The 27,595-nt window shown below is 41.9% G+C and overlaps 1 protein-coding gene across 2 annotated transcripts in view; it reads left to right on the plus strand.

Annotated features, from left to right (window-relative positions):
- STAC (SH3 and cysteine rich domain) overlaps window positions 1-27,595 on the plus strand; it is a 151,601-nt gene that overhangs the window by 63,633 nt on the left and 60,373 nt on the right. For both annotated transcript variants that reach the window (XM_002759723.6, XM_054246865.2), the window contains exons 2-3: window positions 181-457; window positions 26,742-26,842. In XM_002759723.6, coding sequence (XP_002759769.3) covers window positions 181-457; window positions 26,742-26,842 — 378 coding nt within the window. The remainder of the gene's footprint in view (window positions 1-180; window positions 458-26,741; window positions 26,843-27,595) is intronic.

Raw genomic sequence — 27,595 nt, forward strand, 5'->3', positions numbered from 1 at the left:
GGGGAAATTCCCTCTTTACTAGGCCATCACCCCACCCACACAGGGACATTTATGAGCCTCCTCAGAGGCTGAGGGTGTCAGTGGGGACTGTGCAAGTGTACACAGCAGACCTCACCCCCACAGCCTGGGTCTGCTTGATTCATTGGTCGTAAAAGAGACTGTTCTGTCATTGCATTGCAGCTCCAGAAACTAAAACGATCACTTTCTTTCAAGACCAAGAGTTTACGGAGCAAAAGTGCTGACAACTTCTTTCAGCGAACCAACAGCGAAGACGCGAAACTGCAGGCCCACATGGTGGGTGAGGTCAGCCCCAGCTCCAGTCCACTCCCTGCTCCAGGAAGCCTGACGTCCACACCTGCCAGGGCTGGCCTGCATCCAGGTGGCAAGGCTCATGCCTTCCAGGAACACATCTTCAAGAAGCCCACTTTCTGTGATGTCTGCAACCACATGATAGTGGGTAAGGCCTTCTGCCACCCCCTTCTCCAGATCCTAGCAACCCAGAAAGCTGAGTGAGAGTGGTGTGCCATGGGTCCAGGTCCCTAAGCACAGATGCTAGGGGTCAGAGACTTACATACAGGAAGGTCGTTCAGGAGCGCTTTGGGGAACAATATTTGTGAGAAGGTAAGGGAAGCAGCACTGGGTAGTGGGAGAAGTTGGGCTGTGATATAGTTGTAATCAAGACTTTAGCTGATCCCCTAAAGCCCCTTAGCGTGCTCTTGCATTGAGACAAGAGGTCTGTGTGTTTGAACACCTGCCTCAGCCTGTCACTACCTATGGACAGCAAGTGGGACTTGGAATGCTTGTTGCTTCCCAAAAAAAAAAGGCAGTGTCTGTTCTATGTGCATGGATATATCAGTGACATCCAATATGGCCTGAAAGTCCAGGTTCTGCAGTTCTCCCCACCCTTTGCCAAGGCTCAGTTAGCGGGTAGGATATTCAAAATGGGGGCAACATTAACCGTTCCTACAATCACACACACAAGGCCTGTTCTCATTTTCAGAAAACCTTTATCTACTCACGTTCTCATTTTCTAGTCACTATGATTCATGTTCTTTTAAATGGGCCACATTCAGGAACAGTGCTTGTATCAGTCAAAGATTTCCACCAGAAAGTTGCCTAAAAGCCACTCTCAAAAGTAGTTTTAAAGTGCTGGAAATTTTAAAAGTTCTTTAAAAATGGCCATGTTTTACTCTCACTCAGGCATCTTCAGGTCAGTTGGGGTTAGGCTGGTCCAGACTCAGCTTTGTTATTCCATCTTCTCTCTACTCATCTCCTGCCCCCTCCTTGAACCAGTGTGCTGGCCACATCACGCTCTTCTCATGGCAAGGACAACTGCGGGCATGCAAAGCCCCTTAAGGTCGTAGGCTGGAGGTGGCATACTACGACTTCTACTGGCATTTCCTTAGCTGAATTAAATTATGTGGTCAAACCCATGGTCAAGGCAGGGGCAACCCCAAAGCCCCCATCTGCCATCTCTAGTAGCAAGGACTGCCAGCCACCTGGCAAAGGGCTTGGATACAGGGAAGGGTGGAGAATGGGCTTAGTATGTCATCTCCCATTTATTATTTTATTTTTCTTTAGTCTAGATGAATTTATTGTCATTCACATATTTCATAGAAATAAATGTAACAAACAAGTCAGGGTTGTACCAAAAAAAAAATTAAAAATCCAGGTTTATACATGTTGCTCTGTCTACATCTGGGAGCAAGGCTGTCCCGGCATCAGGCACAGCAGCTGCCCTTGTCTGACGTCCCTTTACCATTTAGAATGCTCTCTGGATTACTGATCTTTTTTTGTCTGGTAGAGTCTGCTAAGTCTTGGAGCTCCCACCCTTCCATTTCACATATCCATATGGAAGCAATGCCTAGCATCTGACTGTCAGCTTGCGGTGGCTGGGGCAGGGGCAGGGGCAGTTGGAGGGTCTCCCCATGTCTCATGATCAGAATACTTAGACACTTCGGCCTCTAACTTAGTTTCTGTGCCTGCATGGCTTCTGAGTCTGATGTGTCAATTTCCACAGAAATTTCCACCGGGCCTTTTCGAGGCAGCGTTTTTCATAAACAACCCTTAAATCGGTGATGATGAGCCTCTATTTTAGATCTCATTGTGATGAGTGTGAAAAGACAGAGGATGTGTTTTTAAAAATGAGTAACGGAAATGAGTTCGCCTCTGAGGAATGTCATAGTCATCACCCTAAAGAGGAATCTAGGTACACCTTAAGTACGACAACAATTTTGAAAGACTCTATTTTGAATATCACCAAAAAAAAATGTCCTGCGCTAAAGAGAATTTCACTGTGCCTTTCTCTTGTCAGAAATTGCATTGCAGCTGCCATTTTGTCTTTATAAAGAAAGAAAAAAAGAATCAACAAATCTCACTGCTGTTTTCAAGGATAGAAACAAACTAAACCAAATATTAGGCTCCTTCTAGGAAAGAACAAGGGGGTTAGAAAAGGAACATGGAGCAGAAGGGAAAGGGGGAGAGAGAAAAGACAGAAGGAAGGAGGTGAGAAGAGGAAGAGAAATGGAGACGAAGTAGGGGCTGGTGCATGCTCTAATTGCCTAAAACAATACACAGGGTGTTTTAATTATCTGATAATGGAGCACAATTGATCTGCCTCTTTATCTTTCTCGACCCTTCCGACATAGCTTTCTGTCTCCACATAGATTACCTAAAGATTTGTTTCCCCCAAGCCAGGTTATCCTCGTATTCTAGATTTTAGGGAAAGATTACCTGCTCTTATTGCCTTAGAATAACATCTCAGAAAAGATATTAAGGCTGGGTTGGTTTTTTTCCCTTTCAACTGGAAACCAAAAGTTGTATAATGATAGCCAAGAAGAATAAACCTCATTTGTGCACTTTCCTGCTGATGGATACTTCTTTAAAAATAAAATGAAGCCGGGCACAGTGGCTCACACCTGTAATCCCAGCACTTTGGGAGGCTGAGGTGGGCAGATCATGAAGTCAGGGGTTCTAGACCAGCCTGACCAACATGGTGAAACCCTGTCTCTACTTAAAAATACAAAAATTAGCCGGGCATGGTAGCGCCCACCTGTAATCCCAGCTACTTGGGAGGCTGAGGCAGGAGAATTGCTTGAACCTGGGAGGCGGAGGTTGCAGTGAGCCAAGAGCGAGCCATTGCACTCCAGCCTGGGTGACAGAGTGAGACTCTGTCTCCAATAAATAAATAAATAAATAAATAAATGAACCTGACATCCTCAATGGACACTCACAGTTCAGTTTACAAGGACTCATATTTGTACCTTCCTGACACCTGTGCCTCGAAGGTGGAAAGGTCACACCTTTGCCATAAGATCCCTGATCAATAAAAGTAGACCAGGACCCCAGCCTCAATCACTGGCCATCCATTTCTAATTTCCTTAGCTTCTTATTGATAGCTAGGCCCTTGCCCTTGGACTTGACACCTGAAACTGCTACTTAACAGACTCCCAGACCTGTTGTGTTAAGTAGGCACTGTGGCATGCCCTCCAGCTAACCTAACCTTGCCTTCAACACACTGCTACCCTTTATGATCACCTCTTAGGCTCTCCCTTCCCAGAAACTTTGGTCACCTATGCAAGCCCAAGATGAACAATGCAGCTTTTCATCAAGACATGAAAGAACAGGCAGTTAGGTGTGCCTGTCAGCTCCAATGCTGAATGTCCCTGCCTTTGAGTCCCTGGGACTCAATACTGAGTGTTAGTCTAAAAGAATTCTGAGCTGTCTCTTGTACTTGGCCAGAGGAACATACTTCCTTCACCAAGCAGATTCACTCTTACGTCTTGACAATGAGAGTCAGGGGTGGGAGAACCCAACTACACTGTGTATCACCTAAATGTATTCCATCTGCAGCATTCTATCTTACATTGAATTAACTGCCTACAATGACTCATTTCAGGAGAGCATTGAATCTGTATCTCATTGAAATTTCTGCATCTCATTGAAATTTCAAAGACTTCAACAAGTCAACATGTACTATTAATATAACTAACTCAATACATGGGTCTACTTCATCAAATAAGGAGTTATTTCTAAGGGACTCCATTCTGTTTATTGCCAGATACCTTGCTTCCAAACTATTTTTAAATTAACTAAATGTTTTTAATGAAGTTCACTTAGAAGACACAGCATATTAAATGGAGTCATATTTTCTAAACAGCTATTTAGAAAAATGGATTGCATTGCCTAAAATTTCAAGTTTCTTTATTCAGTTGCTGCACAATGAATCATTCACTTTCATAACTGGGATCTACAGGGGAAAATAGTAATGGCAATGTCTTAGGAAAGCATCCCTAGAAGCAGGGCCTGAGAGAGGCTGTCTTAGGAAAGGGATTTGTTGTGGGGAGAACCCTCAGGAGAAGGAGAGGCAAAGAAGCAGGAGAGGCAGGGGAAGCAGCTAAGCAAGGGTGTGGTCTCAACTAGAGTCGACTTCAGACTGATTCCACTGAGTGGTCCCACCTTCAGACAAAGGACTGGCCTTTGGACACTTCTGTCCCTCAGTCATTGGCCATGTCTACCCCCAGGAAGTAGTGAGAGTATGGCATTTCAGACAAGGAGCATACCGGTTGGCCAAGGATAGCTCCCTAGGGAAAAAAAGGGGGGGGGGCATTGGCATCTGTGAGTCATTGGCTGCCAACACTCACAGCATTACAATGGTAAATAAGATACGGACAAGGGTCTACTATATCTGCAAACATACTTTAATGCTACAAGATGAAGTACAAAACACTCTCCACTAGAAATAAATTTAAAATGCAAAAGAACCTTGCAATTGCTATACCAAAAACATTATATCGCCATTATAATGAATGATATAACATGAGAAAATACTACATTACACTGAGTCCAAAACCTTCCTGCTGTGCTGTTGTCTGACCCTTAGGTTGTTTTCTGACCTATTCTGACCTCATCCCATTGCCCAATAAAACCATTAGCCATTAACCAAACCTTGAATGGAAAAAAATATATATGTATACACACCACACACACACATATACATAAAGACCTTGAACTAAAAAGACAAATGAAGTTGTCCCTTGGTGAGAAAGGCCAAACAAAGATCAAGGAGAATGTTAAAAAGTGAATGCCAACTCTGTGTATTCTTAGATGGAATTGGATCTCTGAGGTTCTGTCCATCATTTAATTGAAGTTGTTCTAGGAGCTCTACAGCTTGTAAATAATAAAATACAAATGCTCTCTGAAACTCTTATTTGTTAATGTTTCACATAGATATTCTCCTTTGCGCCATAGTAGGTTTCCATATTAAAATGCGGTACCCAGAACTCAGTGGTTTGTCCAATGCAATTATTAGTCTCTGGTGTCCAGAACTTAGCTGCCACTTTAGTACTAGAGGACAAAAATACCGTGTAATGTCTGACCCAACAGAGGCAAATAGCTCCTTTCTCTTCTTTGCACATTTGGCCCACTTGAGAGAATCCTGTTGATTATGGTCACAGAATTTTATTTTACTTTATTTTATTGACTTATTATTTATTTATTTTGGAGATGGAGTCTCGCTCTGTCACCCAGGCTGGAGTGCAGTGGCATGATCTTGGCTCATTGCAACCTCTGCCTCCCTGGTTCAAGTGATTCTTCTACCTCAGACTCCCAAGTAGCTGGAATTACAGGCAGGTGTCACTGCGCCCAGTTAATTTTTGTATTTTCAGTAGAGATGGGGTTTCGCCATGTGGGCAAGGCTGGTCTTGGACTTCTGACCTCAAATGATCTGCCCACCTTGGCCTCCCAAAGTGCTGGGATTACAGGCATGAGCCACCACACCCAGCCTGATCACAGAATTTTAAGTTAAAACAAGTAAAGCTGGAACATAGTCATGATAAGGAGATGGTGACCTAGCAGATAAGGAATGTTTGCAGGAGGTGGCAATGTTTGATTTGGAAACAACTTTGAAAACTATTATCTTAAAAGAGTTGAAAAGATCTCATCTGGAAGAGTGTTTAAACTCACTCAGCGTCCCAAGTACAAAATGACAGACGATACTGTGAGGTAGAGTTCAAGACACTAAAAGAAGGAGTTTCTTAAAACAGTTTCAGAAGTAGGCTTCACAGGGCACAGTGGCTTGCACCCGTAATCTCAGCTACAGGGAAGGGTGAGGTGGGAGGAGAGCTTGAGGCTAGGAGCTTAAGACCAGCCTAGGCAAAACAGTGAACCACCCCCACTCCTGACCCAGTCTCTTAAAAAAATAAATAAATAAACATAATGAAATAGAATAAAGTTAGCCGGGCATGGTAGCACACACCTGCAGTCTCAGCTAATCAGGAGGCCGAGGCAGAAGGATCACTTGAGCCCAGGAGTTCAAGGCTACGATGAGCGGTAATCACGCCACTGCACTCCAGCCTGGGCAACAGAGTGAGACTTCACCTCTTAAAAAAAAATAAAGAGTGGCTCACGCCTGTAATCCCAGCACTTTGGGAGGCCGAGGCAGGTGGATCATGAGGTCAAGAGATCGAGACCATCCTGTTTAACATGGTGAAACCCCGTCTCTACTGAAAATACAAAAAATTAGCTGGGCACGGTGGCGCGCGCCTGCCTTGGGAGGCTGAAGCCGGAGAATTGCCTGAACCCAGGAGGCAGAGGCAGAGGTGAGCCGAGGTCGTGCCATTGCACTCCAGCCTGGGTAACAAGAGCGAAACTCCATCACAAAATATAAAATAAAAAAGGAAGGAAGGGAAGGAGGGAGGGAGGGAGGGAGGGAGGGAGGAAGGAAGGAAGGAAGGAAGGAAGGAAGGAAGGAAGGAAGGAAGGAAGGAAGGAAGGAAGGAAGGAGGAAACTCTGTGGATTTGAGGAGGAGATAAAATATGTGCTTGGAAAACGGTGTCTAGCATACTCTCTTTGGATATCCATAGCGCACATTAGCATGTTGAAGTCCTGCCATCCTGAAAACAACCCAGGGTTCTCGGTGGAGAACAGAGGCAGTGGGGCAAATGGATTGTAACTAAGGCGTTCTCTATCAACAGCTACTTTTCCGTAATTCCATTTGGCTGCTATTGAACACAATCTGGCATGTATCTCTTTACTATACATAATTCAGAGAGAATTTCCAATGCACGCAAGGGCAAATTCATTAAAGACTTGTTAAGACTTCAATATAAGGTCCGTCCAGTCTCACAGAGACTATTAGGTATAAATGACACACATGAACATATGGCTTGTACACAGCACCTTTAAAATAAAAAAGCGCAAGATTCTTTTAAGCTAGTACCTGCTATTAATCTCCTGAAATTTTATGCCTGCTGCCAAGTACTGTGTATTTTAAGAAATCTCTCATTGAAAATTACTTAAATGAAAAAGTAAACCACAATCCTTTCAGCAAAGATTGAGCAAAAATTGATGCTGGTAGACTCCAAGGAAGGACGTATCCTAGAGTCTCACACAGAAACGGAAGTGACGCTTGTCAGGGGATACTGTTGTGCTCTGGAGCCTTGCGTGTCATCTTAAAAAATCTTGAGCTGTGGTCAAAAGGGAAGACAGGACAAGAGGAAGTGAGGAGGGCTGCTCTTGTTATCAGTTTCCCACTGCTCTCCCACAGATACTCACTTCTCCATGGAAGGTCCTAATACCATTTTCTGGGCCCCAGCATTTGGCTCTTCCTTCTGGAACGTCTGAATGCTGTTCCTTCCTACTCTCTCTCCCCATCAATCCAGTTCTACATCTATCAAGACTCAATTAAAATGCTTTTCCCAGTTCTATGGTGATCATTTATTTTCTCTGAATTTTCATGTTGTTGACAATGTAGACTTTGGTAAGCTTCTTGAAGGCACAGCCAGTTCTAATTTATGTGCCTATTCCCACCGCAGCTACACAGCATACACCTGGCACACAGTCCGTATTTTTAAAACAGTCATTAGTGAATGGGGAAAAAAATAGTCTGCCTTGAAATAAAAGCAACAGAAATAGAAGCAAATTTAAACAAAAATAGAAGAACATGGAAAAATGTTCTAATTTTTCTAAAAGTCACTCCCACGTAAATCAAGGCTCCATCCAGCCCAGAAGGCAGCCTGACACGGAGACTATCTTCCGTCATCTGTCATCTTTCTTTTCATTTCTCCTTTGTTACATATTTTAATGCAAAGATACTCAGTGCACAAGCATCATAACAGGGATATTTTCATTGTGAATTATATCCATACCCAAATAAAATGGCATCCTATTCAGAGTATCACTCTGTCATCCAGGCTGGAGTGCAGTGGCACAATCCCAGCTCACTACAACCTCTACCTCCCAGGTTCAAGCGATTCTCCTGCCTCACCCTCACGAGCAGCTGGGATTACAAATGCCTGCCCCCATACCTGGCTAATTTTTGTATTTTTAGTACAGATGGGGTTTCACCATGTTGGCCAGGCTGGTCTCGAACTGCTGAACTCAGGTGATCCGCATGCCAACGGCCTTCAAAGTTCTGAGATTACAAGTGTGAGCCGCTGTACCCGGCCAGTGGCATCCCATCCTGTTTAAAGCTTCTGTCGTTTATTATGCTTTAATCATAATATTTCCACCTTAGTTTTTTTATGTTTGCTTGATAGGCCTTTATCTACATTTACACTCAACCTTTTTTGTCACATTCTCTAAGTGCTTCTTTGAAAAATAAATATAATTGGTTTTTAAATTTCTTTTTTGCCCAACCTGAATTTTTACTCTCATACAGAAGAGGGTTTACATTTCTTGTCATGAGTGAAATATTTGGCTTTTCTTCTGTCATATGACTTACATGCTTTCTAATTCGAGTCACCTGTTTCCTTCCATCGTGTGTGTGTGTGTGTGTGTGTGTGTGTGTGTTTCACATGTGCTCTGTGTGTTGTTTCTTTTTAATAGCCTCTCATCTTTTGGGAGATACATGTTTTTCTACTAACAATTACTTCTGAGATTTTCAAAAAAATTCTTTATTCTACATTTCTACATACATATAATATGTTCTATTCTTTAAACATTCTTTATTCTATATTTCTACATATATAATATGATCGTCTACTAATAATTACCTCTGAGATTTTCAAAGAAAACATCCTTTATTCTATATTTCTTAAGCTATTAAAAAGTAAAAATAAATATGGTACTTTGTTCCTCTATTGTTCCAGATAAATTTACCAAACTTTTCATCTCAACTCCCACCTCCCTAGCAACAGTATTTCTACTTAATTTGCAAATTAATCCAGATTTTTTTAATCAATCCAGATTTTTATTGCTATTTCTATGATTTAGAATTCACACTTTTGATTGAGAATAAATTTTAAGATATATACAGATTTTATAACAAGGTTTATACATCTTTTTAGATATTTCTAGCTTTAACTGGTTTTAATATTCGCCACCATTCTCTTTTATTACTACGTAACTCCCCAATTCTTTTTCTTCTTTTCTTTCCTTTTCATTGATACATAATACTTGTACCTATTTATGGGTTACATGCAATATTTTGATACATGCACACAGTGTTTAATGATCAAATCAGGACATTTAAGCTCTCCATCACTTCAAACACTCATCATTTCGCTGTATTGGGAACATCTCAAATCTTCTCTTCTAGCTGTACTTAACTTCCCGGTTCTTCAGCTCTTATTTTTGTTCTGTTTGTCAGTTGTTCAAAGTATATTTTCAGTAATATTTTTTCAAGAAGGAAACATGAGTAGCAGATACATAAGGGAGTCAATCGCCATGGATCCCACTTGTTCAGCTAATGAGTCTGTCGTAGGTGGGGGCAGATTGGTGAGCAGAGTTCAACTCAGGGTTTTCTGCTGGCTTTCCTCAGCTCCACTCTTGAGCATTGTTTCCCTGTCTGCTTTGCTCTCACTGAAGCTACTAGCACATTCTTGCCTTTTATACTAGTCTATAAAAGCTAAAGACTTGGGCACTGCTGCTTTATGTTAGCAGTTAAATCAGCTGTGGTATCAGGTCTGTCCTTCACTGCCTCTAAGAAGGATTTGGATTGTGAAACTTTTTGATTCCCTATACCCCACACATTATTTCAGCATATTTTTTAAAATTTTTTCTTTTGATTCCTTTATCATACTATCTGATTCTCTTGTATTTTATTGCCAACCAAAAGCAGATACTGTTTATAATTGCCTTTTGTTTAATATAGTATAACCTTCTAAGGCATGTCTTTCCTTAGAGCATTGTCTAAAGGGGGAAAGGAGACAGGTCGTGTAATGCAGTCACATAGACTGGCACATGGCAAATGTGACAATATACATTCCAGAGGGCAGAGGCTATGGCATGCTGTGTTCTCCAGAGTGTCCTTAGCACTAAGCCCAGCGCCTATCTAACAGCTGGCCAATATGAATTTGTTAAATGAGTAAATGAGTGTTCAACCAGTGAGGAATATTATCATCAGAAATACGGTTATGATGATTTTTATGATATGTGAAGCAAAACATCGAGAATTAAGAAGGCAGAATTGCAGACAACTTCAGTCATCTGTGTGAGTGTCCCTGTACTGATATCTGGGAACACCAAGTCTGACATCATCATAAATTCAAGTGAGAGACTGAGAGGGAGCAAAGGGAAGGGAAATAGACATTACCTAGAAAGTGGCAGAAAGGAGGAGCCCCTGCCACTATAAGCCGAAGGCCTGTGGGGCCTCCTTCCATGACTGACTCTTCAAGTTGGGCTCAACAAGCCTCCTGGTGCACTCACTGGCCTGGCAATGCCATCCCACCCAGACCCCTATCCAGGCGGTTAGGCTACAATGTCCTAAAGCCAAATTGCTGCTGAAAGGATATCTGAACCCCATTTTGGGTACCAGTTTGTGGAAGTCAGGAAGTCAAAGGAACAACGGTTCCTTTAAATGGTTCCTTAGAACTAGAGCCTAGTTCATCTCAATGACTCTGATCATCATACTACTACGTATTTCTCTAAATCTGTTTTTCTTAATATGCATATATGCTAATCTTAGAAAGACATGGACACTATCTTCTCTTTCCACCCCATCCTTAGACATCTCATGACTATTAAGAATGAGAAAGGGACCAGCGGCAAGAGAAAGTCCTTATGGGCATACAACATTCCAGAAAATAAGAATTTGCCAAGTTGTCAGACGCTGCCTCTATCTTATCAATGTAAGAAAAAAAATACAGACCTTCCTCCCTGTAAACTGTTTATTTTACTATTAATAGTAATTGACTGGAGTCTTAAATGATCGATTCAGGGAAGCAGGAATTTTTTTAAGTCAGTCAAAGGAAAGAGATTGTCTCTCTCAAATGACAGCTCATGATGTTTGCAAGCGCTTTGGTGATTTCTTGAACCACTGTGTAGAGATGATCTTTCAGGAAATTAATCTTTTTCCTGCCCCTAAAAAGAGACTTGTATTTTAAGAGCATTTTCAGATCATACCTTAGCAGAAAGAAGTGACACACAGGAACATACTTCCACTGCCTAAATAACAGACCAGAAAGGGGAGAATGTCTGATCATTTAAGATGGCCTTTTGTTTATTTCTAGTCATTCCCTAGAGGTCACCAAATCCATACTATTTAGTAATATCACAGCACATATTTTCTGACTACATATTTCTATGTTCTTCTGAGACCAGTTGTGCTTCATATATTTTATCCCTGTTCCATCCAGGAAGAAATAAAAATATTGCCCAGGACAGAAGGAAAGGAGGAGAAAGTATCTAAGGTGGAGTTTCGGTGAACCTTGGGGGTGGACAGAAAGTAGACACAGCAATGAATGTGTGTCCTAGACGCACTTAAGAGTTTTCTATACTTGAAGCTGTAAAGACTTTTCCTTCCTGTGATATTGCTCATTCCTGCCTTCCTGCCTGAGGTTCAGACCAAAGGATGACAAAGTTGAGAGGCTAAGAGGCTGCCTGCCTTTTGACTTATTGTTACTTCTTTGTGTCGAGGCTAGGAATCCACAGGAATAGGGTATCTGCAGCTATAAACACAAAGAAGATAGAGACCAGTTGGAAAATGTGCATCCTGCACTCTCATTCAGCTGCCATAACAGGGAATGCTCCACTGACCTAATTTAGAATGGTCCCCTTGGTTATGCAGCCACAGTGAATACCACATCATAAAATGACAGAACTGGGCCAGTTTTATAAAATAGGACAGTCCTTTGTATATGTCTGGAACTCAGTGAAACAGGCAGGGCTGTGTGTGTGTGTGTGTGTGTGTGTGTGTGTGTGTGTGTGTCTACATTATGACCCAGCTGTTAAGGAGAGGGAAGAGAAATACATGGCTAAATCCTATTCAAGTGTTTTCTCCATAGCTTGTTCTGATTGTTCAACCACAGAAACAAAGCAGGTATCATTCTACCACATTCTAGCTGCACCTTGGTAAGAAAATGCAGAAGCTGTCCCTGCCTCAACAACGTAACAATAAACATAGGAAGGCCCATACATACACATGTACATGTTTTACACGCCACACACACACACTCCTGCCTCTAGTCAGGGAAGTATGTTTCTGTTGTCGTACCAAGACTGTGGTGTCAAGGCTTCATATCTACTTCAGCTTATACCAGATCCCTTGCGATCTAAGATCCAGACACCATCCCCCGTTTATAATGCCATGAAGAGGCGTGCCAAGAATCACATATGATTAAAACTGTTGAAAGATGATAAACCAGCCTGACTCTGTTGCCCAGAAAGAACTATATCACTTTGCCTGAGATTATCCTAATATTTGTTTGTAAGGAGATTTCAGGGAATACCTTCTAAGTATCGATTTTCTCATTTTAAAATATAGAAAAACGACACCTACCTAATAGGTGTGTTGTGAAGTTTCAATGAGCCAGTACCCAAAGGCGGTCGTGCTCAGGTACTAGCAACTTTCAAGGCACCTTGCTTCTTCCCTGCCTGACTGCCTTGCTTCCTGCTGTACAGGGGCCCTGCACTGCCGCTGCAGGCCTCCTGCTCTCTAGAGGTCTTGTCTCTTGTACCGACTGCCAGTAGTTTGCTGCTCAGATGCCTTCTTGATGCCAAGATGTTTACACCCACAGTGAGACAAAGCATCTCCTCCCTCAGTAAAACCTGCCACTTCACTGATGTTCTATCTCCTCTGAGGGCAGATGGCACCTCATCCTCTCAGCCTCCTGGCCTTTTTATTCAGAAATCCCTTCCACGACCACAGTGTCAGGGCTACTTCTGTGGCTTCTCTCCCATCAGCACCCACTTCTCTTCCCCGCAGCTCCCAGCCTCGTCCAGGCTTCAGTACATCTCATACAAACTCTTTCAGGAACTTCCTAAATTCCGTTGTTCCCTTCTATCCCTATCTCCCCATCCACTTAACACACTGCTGCCAAATGTCTTTGGGAAGCAAACCGGCATCACATTACTGCTTTCCTCAAGAATGCTTGCACTACCTCATGGCCTGAAGAATTACAATCATGCTGCCCAGTTTTACTTGCTCAAACCTCCAGTGACTAACAAAGATAAGGTAAGGACTTTGTCTCATTGGCTTCATAGAAAGTAAAACTGTGTTCATTGTCCCTAACAGGCATCAACAGTACCACAGGTGTGCATCAGTAAGTGGATCATCACAAAGAGACTCACAGTACAGACCTCCGAGATGCAGGAGAGAGGCGAGGTGGTACCAAGAAGTCAGAGGGTCGGTAGATAGAGTGATCTCAGACAGCCCATTTACCTTCCCTCAATCCCAGTGTCTTTAAAATGAGATTAGAAATAACAATACCGGCCAGGCGCGGTGGCTCATGCCTGTAATCCCAGCACTTTGGGAGGCCGAGGCGGGTGGATCACGAGGTCAAGGGATCGAGACCATCCTGGCCAACATGGTGAAACCCCATCTCTACTAAAAATATAAGAAATTAGCTGGGCATGGTGGTGCATGCCTGTAATCCCAGCTACTCGGGAGGCTGAGGCAGGAGATTTGCCTGAACCCAGGAGGCAGAGGTTGCAGTGAGCCGAGATCGCACCATTGCACTCCAGCCTGGGTAACAAGAGCGAAACTCCGTCTCAAAAAAAAAAAAAAAGAAAGAACAATACCTGCATCATAGAATTTACTGACAATAAAGTGATACATGTGAAAGCACTTTGTGGACTATAAGACTTAAAACCTGTTCCCTATTATTAAAGCTATCTCTATGTGTGAAAAACAGGTTGACATTAATCATACATCAAAATCCTAGGAAAGCAGTCTAGCAATAGGGGAAAGGGGTTGAGCTTGAATTGGCCAATTCATTCTTTGGAGACTTGGGTATCAATACAAATTCTTTAGCCTTGAGCTAGAAGAGCAATTCTGAAGAAAGGACATGAAATTGTGAACACTGTAAACTTCAGAAAAGAGGAGAAGAAGACAGCATAGCAGATATTATTAAGACCGGGGTCAGGGATGTCAAGTCCAGATGTTTCCCAGATGGTCATGAGAAAATGATCATCCAGGAGGGTACCTCCTCCCAAAACTTTAAGCAAAACACACAAAAGAAAAGAAGAGCCTACCAGCCACAGTATTAGGATGTGAACCAATGACCCAGAGGGCAAAGGCTGTGGACTCCAACCACAAGGCCCTCAGCCAACCAAACTCTAATTGCTATTTTTAAAGCCAAGTGCGGTGAGGGGCGGGGGAAGTAGAGAGAGTTTTTCCATAGTAGTCAGGAACCGAAATAGGAAAGATCAACAGAGGCATTTATAAACAATGAATGCCATTAATTTTTTTAAAGCTAAGACAGGGTTGGAAACGACGTAATATAGCAAGGAGTGGTGAACATAGGCAGGGAAAGATGGTCTTGGGGTCTTCACATTTTTAAGGGGTCCTTTCTGCTTGCTTGATGGCATTTCAAAAGTCACTGGTGAATTACTATATTATTGATTTCCTGGAAAACTTGGAGACCATCTTACTCAACTGAACTTGGACTAGGGGAGAGATGGAATGGGTTATTTTACATGGAGGCCCCATACTAGAGTTCCACTGTGCTAGAAAATATGCTCCCTTTCTCCCCTTTAATAGAAAATTTTGCAACGATTGAGGGATACCTAAAGTTTAAGGGCAGTTTAAGTTGTAATGCTCTAACTCCAAATATCAAGGTCTTTCTAAAACCTCACACTGAGAAGACAGGGACAAGTAATCTAGGTCTCCCGTTGGAATGATGAGAAAGAGGTCATTTGTAAGCCCTGGTTCAAGCTGTGTCTGCTTACCTTCCCAGCGTGGTGTGACGAGACCATAAGATCATGAGGCTGGAGATTAGTATTTTAATTCCAGCTCTGCCGTGAAGGAACAGTGTGATATCTACCAAATCACTTTGCTTCTCTGAGCCTTAGTTTCTTTATTGGTAAAATGAGAGGGTTGGCTAGATCTGGGAGGGCAAATCAACTTCCATACTAATTGACTGAAAGTGCCTCCCCAGAGAAGCTTCGAAAGCTGCACCTCAGTTTAGAGAGAAAATTATTGTAATGGATTAGTGAGTCATATACCCCAAATGAAGGACTTCAACACATATGCTATGTATTTTCTTTTCCTGGGCTCCTGATCTATAACGCAGGACATCTAAAAAATTTAGTGAGCGTTTAAATCAGTCAGAAGCCTTATTGGAATACACATCCTGATTTAGTAGGTCTGGTTAGGCCCTGAGACTCTGCATTCCTAACAGGGTCTCAGATGATGCTGGTGATGCTGGACCATGAACTACACTTTCAGTTGCAAGGCTTTAATATAGCTTCCTGATAAAATTCTCTGAAACTAAAACTCAGCAAGTAACTTCAGAGTTATGTGAAAGGCTTTGGTACTGGAGAAAGAGAAAAGGAAATACAAAAATAGTTGAGAAAAGAGCTCATTTTATTTTTTAAGAACACCTTTGCTTTGTTTCTTGCACAGATATTTATCTTATTCTTTCTTTTTTTCCCCACAGATGCTTAATAAATACAGATTATCCTAGTAAATAATTGGGGATACGCATAAAAACACCTGAACCAAGGCATATACAAAGTACTAGGAAAAGCCAAGTGTAGAAACAATAGTTCTACCTCAGGAGGAAGAGGCCAGTGAAAGTTTCATAAAGAATGTGGTATTTGAGTTGGGTATTGAAGGATGAATAGGAGTTAATGACTCTCTACCAAACTATCCACAGTTCTTAGCCGCAGTTTCCTGTTGTGTGCAAAGAACCAAAACATCCCATGTTTTCTTTAAAAGAAAAGCATAACAGAATCAACTTTTAATTTTCCAGAAGCTTCCTACATAGTTTACAGATTTCTCTAGCTTAACCATTGTCTCTCTTTTGATGGACTCCTCATTTAGGAGGCACCATATCCAAAAGGAAAATAAAATAGTTTCATGATTTGGTTTAGTCAGAAACCATACTTTTTAAAAATTCTGGATCAGTTTATTCTTTTATTTTTGATTTTTAAATACGATAGATCAAAGAACTGGTCTCTTGATATAACCAGAAAATCTAGCTAGAAGGTTTCAGGTAAACCTAGTTAATGGAAGAGGGGGAAAATAAATAAGTAAAGGACACCAACCAGAAATGCAATGTCAGGTTTGCATTAAGTCAGACCTACCATTCTAGCTCTACCATTTACTAACTACTTAATGTGGTAACTAACTAGGATTCCAGCTCTACCATTTACTAACTAATTAATGTAGTAACATTGTTTAAACTCCCTGATCCTCAATTTTCCATCTGTTAAGTGAGAAACAATAGCCAACTTCAAAGAATTGTGTTAGAGAAAGCACATGCAGTCTCTACTTCTTGGCAACCCTGGGTACAGTCCTGTGTCAGATGACCTTGATCCTGATTATCTCTCAGTTTCAAGCCTTCAGGAATAAAGATAAATAGTTCTTCTATGCAAAGGAAGGAAGAGGAAATTTATAATCAGGATACCTGGGTTCAGATCTCGTCTCTGCACCATTCTCGCCCTGTAGCCTTAGACCAAGGACTTCCCTCACCAAGCCAGTTTCAGCTATTAAAAAAAAAAAAAAGGCGGAAACCAACTGTAGCTCTACATTGGTGGTTTTCACCTGAAGCAATTTGCTTCAAACGTTAGTAAATAAAGAGATACAACACCCAATTAAATTTTAAATTTCAGATAAACAACACATTTTTGTAATAGGTCACTGGCAATATTTGGGAGACACTTGTTTCATGCAATATTTGGGAAATACTAACACACAAAATAATGCATTACCTGAAATTAAAATCTAACTGAGCCCTCTGTATTTTATCTGGCAACCCTCCCCCCAGGGGACATTGGGCAGTGTCTGGAGATATTTATGGTTGTTACAGCTGTGGGAGACGGGGTGGGTAGAGGCCAGGGATGCTGCTACATATGCACAGGACAGCCCTGCACACAAACACGGAACAGAGAATGATGAGGCCTCAATATCAGCAGTGCAAAGGCTGAAAACCCTTGACCAGAAAATGTGAATTAAAAAAACATGCTTTGAAATCTACAAGGCATTGAAAGCTAACTAAGGTGTTTCAAAGTCCATACTACCCAAAGCGATTGATGGATTCAATGCAATCCCTATCGAAATTTTCAAATGTCCTTTCTCATAGATGTCTAAAACACAACTCTAAAATTCATATGAAACCACAGAAAAATCCTGAATAGCCAAGGCAATCATAAGCAAAAAGAAAAAAGCTACAGACATCTTCACACTACCATATTTCAAACTATATTGCAAAGTGATAGTAATCCAGACAGCATGGTATTGGCATAAAAATTGTCATAAACAAATGGAACAAAATAGAGAGCCCAGAAAAGAACTCACACATCTTCAACAAAAAGTGCCAGGAATATACAATGGGAGAAGGACAGTTTCTTCAATAAATAGTGTTTGCAGCCCTGACATCTAATGTGTTAGTGACAGTGTATGTCATCACCAGCTTAGGGGGCGTGGCAATAGTGTGTGCAGTGGGAGGAACTCTACTTCCACACTTTCATGCTACATATTTCAAAGGCCTATACTAGGCTGTAGACCAGTAGAGTAATCCCTTATAGAAATCTATTATGGGTACCCACATCTCTATAGCAGCTGGCCACCCTGAAAAGTCCTGTTCACATTTGTCAACTATGAGAGCTGATTTGTAACTCACCACAAATGTGATGAGAATCACATTTCTCTTCCAAAGAGACAAACGTCGCTTCCAAAGTAGGTATTGGACCAGAATAGGTGCAGCCCCAGAATCTTCTTAGGAAAACTTTTGGTCCTGCAAACTCTTGCTGTTTCTCTTTCAACCTCGTCCTCATTGACCGTGGTTACATATACATATTTCAATTTTATCACTATCATAGGCCGTGTTGAGAGCCACAATGCCCTTTCACTTTCAATGGAAGAAATCTAGACCAGATGAGGGTAGATCAGAGATACGTCAGCGTGCAGATGACTGGGAGACGCAGTGAGGAGAAGGGAAGTGAGCTGGGCTTCAGAGTTGTGTAGACCTGGATCCTAGACCTGTTCCTGTCCTCACTAGCTGCATATCCTTGGTCTTTCACACACAACTGGTAAAAACGAGGCAATAAATATGCCACACAGACTGCTGAGATCATAAGAGGAAAGAAAAGTTTCGATATTGAGCTCCACAGCCAGTGCATTACATACCCATCTCAACTCAACATTTGTTCATTCTTTCCAATGAAGTTAACTGTTATCCCTACTTCACCAGTTGTAATAATATTTTTATATAAAATGTAATGTTCTTTTATTAATAAAGTGAGGAAGTATCCAGGAAATTGCCTAATGGTGCATAAAAGTTCAATAATTCTTAATTCCTTCCTACCTTTTTCCCTTCTTATTTAAATGTAAGAATACAGGAGTAAAAAAGTAGAATCAGGATAAAAATTCAAGCTTCTGACTTGTCATGTAATATCTTTTCTCTTGTGTGTGTGTGTGTGTGTGTGTGTGTGTGCATTCACTGACAAACTCCTTCAATCTTAGTTTTATTTTCTCCTCAATTCATTTTCTCTTCTTTCGAATTACCCTCTGTCTATATGGAAAGGAAAAAACTCATGCTCAGTGGTTCCGTTTGGTTTAGCTAGCTGTATGTGACTTCAGAATGTTAGAAATTGTCTCCACATCATTACTTCACATCAAAGAGAAGTGGCATGTGAAAGTAATAAAAATACATCACACATTATGTTTTTATTTTTATTCTGCTATGGAGCATTTACTTCCTCAAATCATCATGATTTCTTAGATTTTGAAGCCACAGGTGTCAATAGTGGCACTAAGGGTGTGAGATTTATGCATTCCTTTGATTGTGGAACTCCATATTCCACATGTGATCATTCAGGCCATTATTTATGTGTTTAGGCAGTTGCCTTTACATTGAATCAGTGTGTGAAACTATGGCTAAATTGTCATGCTTCCACACTCCTGTTATTACGTGTGTTTCAGTATATGATGGTGGGCACTTCTGGCTACATATGTGAGGTAAAAGTGACAATAGAAATCTGAGGCATCTGTCAAAATAACTAAGCATTCACAGAGGCTGTCAAGGGTTACCTGGGGAGGCATGGTGAGAACTCATTCTATAAGGAGTAGGCAGAGGCCAACGTCAGCTATTATCCGGGAGAAGTCCAGAAGCAACATTATAAAGGTCAAGAGGCACAGCTAACTTAGTTCTTGTCCAGATAGTTTCCAACGTCTGCTTTGAGGAGACTATGAGGATATGAAGAGCGAGTAGCAGAGACAGAGAGAGTGATTCCCAGAATCAGCTTTCAGCCAGCCACCTAGGTCAGGCAGGCATCTGATGGAACAGTATCTGGCCTGCATTGCAAGGTGACCTGGGAATTTGGAGAGTTCTGGATGCGGTCACATTAGACCATTGGTATAAAAAGCAAGGTCAGCCATGTGGGAGCCTACACATAAAGATCTGAACGCACACTGAAACCCGGTGGCCATGCAGGCCTTCATTCTATGGAAAGAAGTCCAGTTCTTTCCAGAAAATGAAAGGGGTGAAGCCCCAGTATTCTCTCAGCCTGACTTCTCCTGCCCAGTCCTGGGCAGGCTGATCTTTCCTGATGGACAGTGATGTACTTTGTACCAAGCACTTCACTGACCACAGGGGACCCAGAGGTTAAGGATCCACCATTTCATGTCAGTTACCACGGAATAGAAGAGGAGCTGTCCTGTTGTAATAGATGCTCTGAGAACAAGGAGGGGACAGAGGAGAGTGGAGGGGTCTGCAGTTGTGGAGCATGGGAGAGTATATGCGCAGGAGGCTTTGGAAAGTACTTAGAGGTGGTTCATAGAAAGTAAGACTGTGTACAGTTGAACAAGAAAGGCAGGGAAGGCAGCATGAGCAGCTCTCAAGAGGCACCACCCAGCCACCCTTACCAGGAATCATAAATGATCTGATAAAGCAAAGAAGGAACCCAAGGATTCATATTTAAAATAAATCAAGGAAAGTAGGCAAGGGTTGCGTCTTGGAGAGCTGCTTCAGGGGCCTTCATATGATTGTTTATTCCTGTGTTAGTGTATATTTTAGAGCGAGCTGCTAATGAATAGAGCTAGCTGCATTATTAAGCCTGTTTTCATTGCCTACCCTTTAGTTTAAAAGCACTGACTGTGTCACTGTTCCTACTGTTTGCACCATCCTTAGCCCTTAAATTCCTCTGGTCTGTCTTGGCACAGAAAACTGTGCATTGCTTTTGCTCTCCTCTCTCCAGCTTTGAGACCCTTCTGTGACACGCTCATTTTACCTACTGTGGGCTCTGCACAACTCTTGATCCAGGCATCCCTCACAGGCTCCTCTCCCAGCCATGCCCCTTTACTGGTGGAGGTTGAGAGGGGCCCAGCAGCTAAACCTGGAAAAGCAGAGACCTAGGAAGTGTTTGGCCTGCCTGTATTTACCTTTGAATCACTTATAGATATTTCATATAATCCAAGCAATATTTATGGATATTTCTATTTTTATATATGTAGTTACAGATTTAAAAATTTTTTTTCTCAAATCATAGTAAAGAGTCTTTTTTGTCTAATCTATATTAATTTAATCAAATACATTATAGGAGTGATTCTATACTTATATAATCTGGAAGCAGACTAATTCTTAACAAGCATTATAACTGTTGTTCACTGCTGGTTTAAGTACTGTACTGAGCACATTTCTTTTCTTATACTACTTGATGTTTGCCCATTCTCCAAATTATTTTTGTAGTTAAGTGGTCTCAGTTGCAAATCACCATTTTATCCTATTTTATCTTTAACTCTGACGTTACATGAAATTGGTTTGAGGATTCAGCAGTGCCTCGATGGCAAAATCTTATCAAAATGAGTCCAGCCAATTATTTTACAGATATATGCAATTAATTTCATTTCTTTAAAAAAGCAGAAGCATGCCATTTAGTGTAGTAGATTCAGCCACTAGCACTGAGGGAAGTTTTTCAATATTTTCTTCCAACATTTATGTACAGGTGTCTTTATGCTCCCATATTTGGGTCTCTGCATCTCTGCACACAGTTCACTTATCCATAGTGGGAAATGACACCATGGTCATAAAACGGCCACTGCCTACCACCTAATCAGGGTTGTATTGGCTTGCCTTGGTCCATTCCAAATTCCATCTGAACATCATCACTAACGTTTTTAATAATTTTCAGCTGTAACTCATCAAACTGTCTTAGATTTAGCCCAGAACCTCAAATGCCCAGGGAAGAAGATGACTTACGTGATCATCTCCGTATCCCAAGAGCCACATCATTCCAAGGGGATGACTTGACCCTGTTTCCAGAGACTTCATTTTTTTTAATCTGCTTTTTGTTACAGTCGTTCATGAGAATAGTTTAAAGACAGATGGCACTGAAAGTTCTACGACAGAAACTGTCTCATCCCAGACTCGCGTCTGAAAGGCAACCACTTTGTCCTCTTTGTTTCTCCTGTCATTGATTTCAGCATTTCTAAATGCTGTGCTCCTGCTGCTGTTCCTTGACCCTGTTGGCCTCCTGCTACAGAAGATGAGGGTTCAGCTCTCACGTCTCCAGCAACACCCCTTGTTCCTTTCTTCCTTGCTATCACCTTCCACAGAGAGTCCTATCACAATCTCTGCTCCCTTGCTTCCTCCTCCCAAGCAGTTTTATCACAATTTTGTGATACATGGCCAATTTATGCACTATTGTGACTGTTAACTTCTGATTCAAGTGTTGTACATTTCTTACAATCTTACACGGATTTTATTTTTCCTCAATTTAAAAATTGCCTTTTTCACTTCCTAAACTTTTCATGTATCTATAATTATTTTCTTCAAATGTCCTCACAGATTTGTGAAATGCCATATCTGTTATAATATCAAAACCTCAAAGGTAACAATAAGCATTTTTTTTTGAGATGGTGTCTCATTCTGTCTCCCAGGCTGGAGTGCAGTGATGTAATCTCAACTCACTGCAGCCTCTGTCTTCTATGTTCAGGTGATTCTCATGCCTCAGTCTCCTGAGTAACTAGGACTACAGGCATGCGTCACCATGCCCAGCTAATTTTTGAATTTTTAGTAGAGATGGGGTTTCATCATATTGGCCAGGCTGGTTTCGAACTACTGACCTCAAGTGATCTGCCCACCTCCACTTCCCAAAGCACTGGGATGACAGGCATGAACCACTGCACCTGACTAGTTTTTGAATTTGTAGTAGAGACAGAGTTTCACCATGTTCCCCAGGCTGGTCTCCAACTCCTGGCCTCAAGTGATCTGCCCACCTTGGCCTCCCAAACTTCTGGGATTACATACATGATCCACCATATCTGGCTATCAATAAACTTTTAAGTGCTACTTTTCTCCAACTCTACTGCCGTACTTCTTCTTGACGCTCCAGTGTCTGGGTACTGCAGAGTTAACATAGAGGGGTGTCGCTTACCTCTCCTCTGTGTCAGTCGTCAGTTCTTCTGTTATGTAATCGACCTGATATTTTCCTCTTTCTTGATTTAGTCCCTCATTTTTCTGAGTCATATTCTCTAGCAGTTTTCTAAGAAAACTTATGTGTAAAGTAAATATTCTGAACCCCTGAAGATTGGAAAATATCTTTAATTCTACCTTCATACATGTTAATAATTTGCTGGGGCATAAAATTCTGGTTTGGAAATCATTTTTCTTCTCAGGAAATTTTAACAGCTTTTGAAATTTCATCTTCTTCTAGTTTCCAAGTTGTTATTGAGAAATTCAGCCTTCCTGTCATCTACTGAATTGCTTACCATATTTCCACTAGCCTTTTATCTTCCAAATATATGTTACACTCTCATCTAGTCTTGCTATTTCTCCCATAACCTTGTTCTTTAGAGTATATGTTTTTTTGTTTAAAAAATCCTGGACTGTAATTTTAGTAGGGTGTTAGTAGGACTAGGTGGGAAATTCTATGATCAGTCTACCATTGTTTATTCAAAGTCCAGTGGCACCTTTGTTTCTAGATATTTAAACCCATGCAATCCCTTTGCATACACTATGATACTATCCTATTAGCAACTCTGAGAGTACGTAGTACTGGTTCCTTTTAATGATTTAGCTGAGGTTCCAGGAACACGAGTAGTTTACTTAAGTCTAAAGAGCCAGGCTGAGACAGATTCAAATTTAAAACTATGTTTTTCCTACTCTACTCAGGAATAAGGGTCACATGAAGCAATGACTTTGTGATGGGGGTCACTAGTAATAAAACAAGTCAGACCACGGCTTCTCCATATCTTGCTACAATAAACTAATGCCACTGCTGTGATGCGAATTATTCCTTTGAACTATTCTCTGAGCTGCAAAATGTAAGCTTCCCTCTTCAATCATTCTGTCATTCCAGAGTGGAAATTGGAACATCTGAAACCAAATAGTTGCTGGTGGTCTGGTTCATACAAAACAGTGCACTGTATAAGAACAGACGAGGGAAACTGAAATCATGGTGTTTTGGTCTGAATAAACACACACACACACACACACACACACACACACACACACAAAATGGTGCTATTTCAGAGTCCAGCACACAATGAAATAACTTCTTCTTTGAAGTTTTTCCTTAAATTCCCACATAGGACACAATTAGCATTCTCTAATTTGAAAATGAAAAATTAGTAATTGCTTTCAAAGTTCAGTCTTTTGAAAGCATAGCAGTCTTTCAGCTAAGTAGTTATTCTCAAAAAGGAAAAGGGACTTTTTAGTGAGTATTTATAAACAAGGAAACATACCCAATAATTTATAGTGTGTTTATGTGTCACTTTAACTTTCTGTCTGTGATTATAACAGCAGCCGCACATTATGTTAAATGATGCCTTCCTGAAGGAAGTTTTCTAACTCTTTGCTCGTTCAAGGGTTTGCCTGTTCCTTTTCCAAGTTGCGTGCCAGGTTCTTACCCTCCCTTACTTTATCATCCAATTAGCCCCATCCTCATGTAGGTTAAACAAGCCAAATAAAGGGAGGAAATATTTAGGACAAGCAGTGAAAGAGTGAAATCCGGCAGAACCCTCTCCAACCTAGGGTAAATGTTTTGCCACTTGGACCCTCAGGTGTCTCATGTTTGAAATGAAATAATACAAATAGATGTTCAAATTCCCCCTTTCAGCTCTTGCACACTATTTACGCATCATTGATGAACCAACTTCCATGAATTATCTCAAACCAGTCACCATTGCTTCAACTCACGAGTGACCACAAAAAAATGTGCTCATTAATTTATTTACTGTACGTTTATCAGGCCTCATATTCCTCATTAACAGGCCTATATTCTCAGGCTCAGAGCTGGGAATATCGAGGCAAATTAATAACACAGTCCTTAATCTCATCGAGCTCATGGTCCAGAGAGAAAGGCAGAATAAAACAAACTTTCAAATAAATAATAATTGTGATAAATGATGTGAAAGATAACCAAAGAGTGTTGGGAGAAAAAATCATAGGAAAAGGACAATTTAGACAGGAGTTGGAAATGTCTTTAAGAACGCGTCATCGAAATGACAAGAGATCCAGACCGAGGGGTTGCTAGCCAACTGAAGAGTGATGGAAACAGCATTCCAAGCATATGAAGCAGCATGTGTAGGGAGCTGAGGAATTAAAGAGCTCATGCATCCAAGGAACCGCAAGATCACATGACTAAAGCATGGTGAACAAGAGGGACTGGCCTGAGATCAAGTGAAAGCTGGGCTCCCAAAGCATGCAGAGCCTCGCCAGTATGATCAACGTCTTATAGTACGTTGGAAAGGCAGAGAGAACCTGCTGAAAGATGCTCAAGCAAGAAATGGAGGTGATTTAATTACATTTTTAAAATATTATCCCGGCTATTGCACACGCGACGAGTTGGAGGAGGGCAAAAACAGGTGGAGTGGTGAGAGTGGCTAGATGGTGAGGCAATTGTGGAGAATCGGTGCATGTTGTAGCCTTAGGACATCCTCACGTTGGGTCTGTGGCCAGCTGTGATATACAATGGGGTATCTTGACTTCATAGACATATTCATGCCTATATCTCCCCTCTGAAGAGACTTGCTTTGTTGAAATCCTGGTGTCTCTCCAGGTCGTCATCTTGGATGGCATCCTACATAATCCATATCTGATCCATGAGAATCACACACTTGTCGGACTCACCAGTACTTTTCCTGACAAGCTTTTGGAGTGCAGTCCTTATTCACACGGTGATCTCCTTAGTAGGCCGACGGGACCCCTGGCCATCCACGTCTTTTATTTTTAGGTTTTTCCTAGCATGGGTGTGGCCACAGCCACATGTCTCACAGACTCCCCTGACAAACTGTTAAAATACTCTTTCTGAGAACCTCTCAGGACTGAGGACACAACAGAGCACCCCCATCCTTCTCATCATGGTAAAGGAGAAGGGATAAAACTGATAGTGCCCCAACAATTCTGCAAAGAAATCCTCTCTTCACTACCTCCCCTTTCTTCCTCTTTTCTAATACATGAAGTGCTTGGTCAACTAAGAGTGGCAAAAATCCATTTTGGCATCTTCTTTGAGACCTGCCTGGGAACCTACCATCTTACTTTGAGATATCAGAGCAGATGGCACTTCTCGTCCCACATTCTCTTTTCTTGGACTAGATGAAGGCAGAACATACCCATCTTAACACCCTCTCTTAACCTTTATCCACCCACCTTCTGAAATAATGAACACCGGTGTCCGGTACCGGCCACCTTGCTGAAGCTCCCACACCCTGCCCTCTTGTTGGGCCTCACAGTTCCTCTCCAGTGCTCCTGTCTTGGGCCTTTCTGCATGCAGCTACCAGAATGGCTCTCTGCCTTTTCTTCTCTGCCTTCTCTCTTCTCACTCCCTGATAGCACCCTCTCCCAAGAAGCTAAGTGACTAACTGCAGCCTCAGCGTACTCTTCCTCTTTCCCCAGGCTGGGTTTGGCATCTGATTGAGTCCTCTCTCCCCTACTTTAGAAGACTGTTAGCCCCACTCTCACACAGACCTGCTGTTCCCCCTTAAACATTTTCCTGAGAGTTTATCCAACAGCTCAGATCCTGTGATAGAAAGACAGAAGAAAAAAGGTGAAATTTCAGAACTTGTACTACTCAGTAAGACACAGAAAAGTAGAACTGGGTAACCTACATGAGAAGCAAATAAAGTGGAATTTCCCAGCTTGAATTGAGAGAACAGAGGGCATGGAGGAGGCTTGGAGCTGCTGGATTAGTGAATAGGAAAGATGGGGCGAAACCAGAGCATGTACCTTAGGTAGAATACATAGGAGAATGCAAAAGAATCTATCATATATTTTTTTTTTCTATTTTGAAAGCCTCATGAAAAAGCCATAGGAAAGAATTACCTGGTTATAGAGGGAATCTCATTTTCTGTGATTTAGACTTATCAGCAGGAAAGGGCAGGTTGTATCCTAACCAAAGTTTGCCATGTGCCTGACAGGAACAAATGCTAAGCACGGACTGCGCTGCAAAGCCTGTAAGATGAGCATCCACCACAAGTGCACAGACGGCCTGTCACCCCAGCGGTGCATGGGCAAGCTGGTAAGGGCTTGTGCAGGAGTGAGGCCCACAATGCCCTGCTAGGGCACTTGCCTGCTGCAGTGACATCACTCCCTCCAAAGTCCTTCCCTGAAACCCTGAGCGAAGCACCCCAGAACTGGCTGCCAGCTTGGCTTCCTAATTGGCATAATCAGAAAACAGATAAGGAGCTTTATCAACCTAATCAGCAATGCTCCACCGTGAAAGGGAGTCAGGGTCATTAATAGAGCGACCGGCTTCTCCCAGGTTGGCACTTTCTCAGTTTTAATACTGAAAGTCCCACATCCTGGGACTGTTCAGGTTTTAAAAGTGAAAGTCATGCACCTCAAGAACCCCCTAAGCCCCAGGCAAACTAATTACTAAACAGTAATGGTTGGTCACCCCATTTCTTTATTGGTTGTCAGTTCAGCCAGGAGCAAGAGAAGACAAGAGCTAAGCCTCCAAAAAAGAGGAAAGAGCAATAAATATCTGTACCACTCTAACAGAATCATGTTGGCCAAACCAAGGGAGATTGAATGGCCCTTGAGATGGCTGTTCACACCATCTCAGGAGGATGGGCTTCAGTTCTGGTGCCACACACTGATTAAAAAGCAATTCAGGCTGGGCACAATGACTTATGCCAGTAATCCCAGCACTTTGGACACCAAGGTGCATGGATCGCTTAAGCCCAGGAGTTCGAGACCATCCTGGGCAACATGTCAAGGCCATGTCTCTACAAAAAATTTAAAAATTAGCGGGCTGTGGTGGTGTGTGCCT

The sequence above is a fragment of the Callithrix jacchus genome, chromosome 17 (assembly GCF_049354715.1).
Source record: "Callithrix jacchus isolate 240 chromosome 17, calJac240_pri, whole genome shotgun sequence".
Taxonomy (NCBI): domain Eukaryota; kingdom Metazoa; phylum Chordata; class Mammalia; order Primates; family Cebidae; genus Callithrix; species Callithrix jacchus.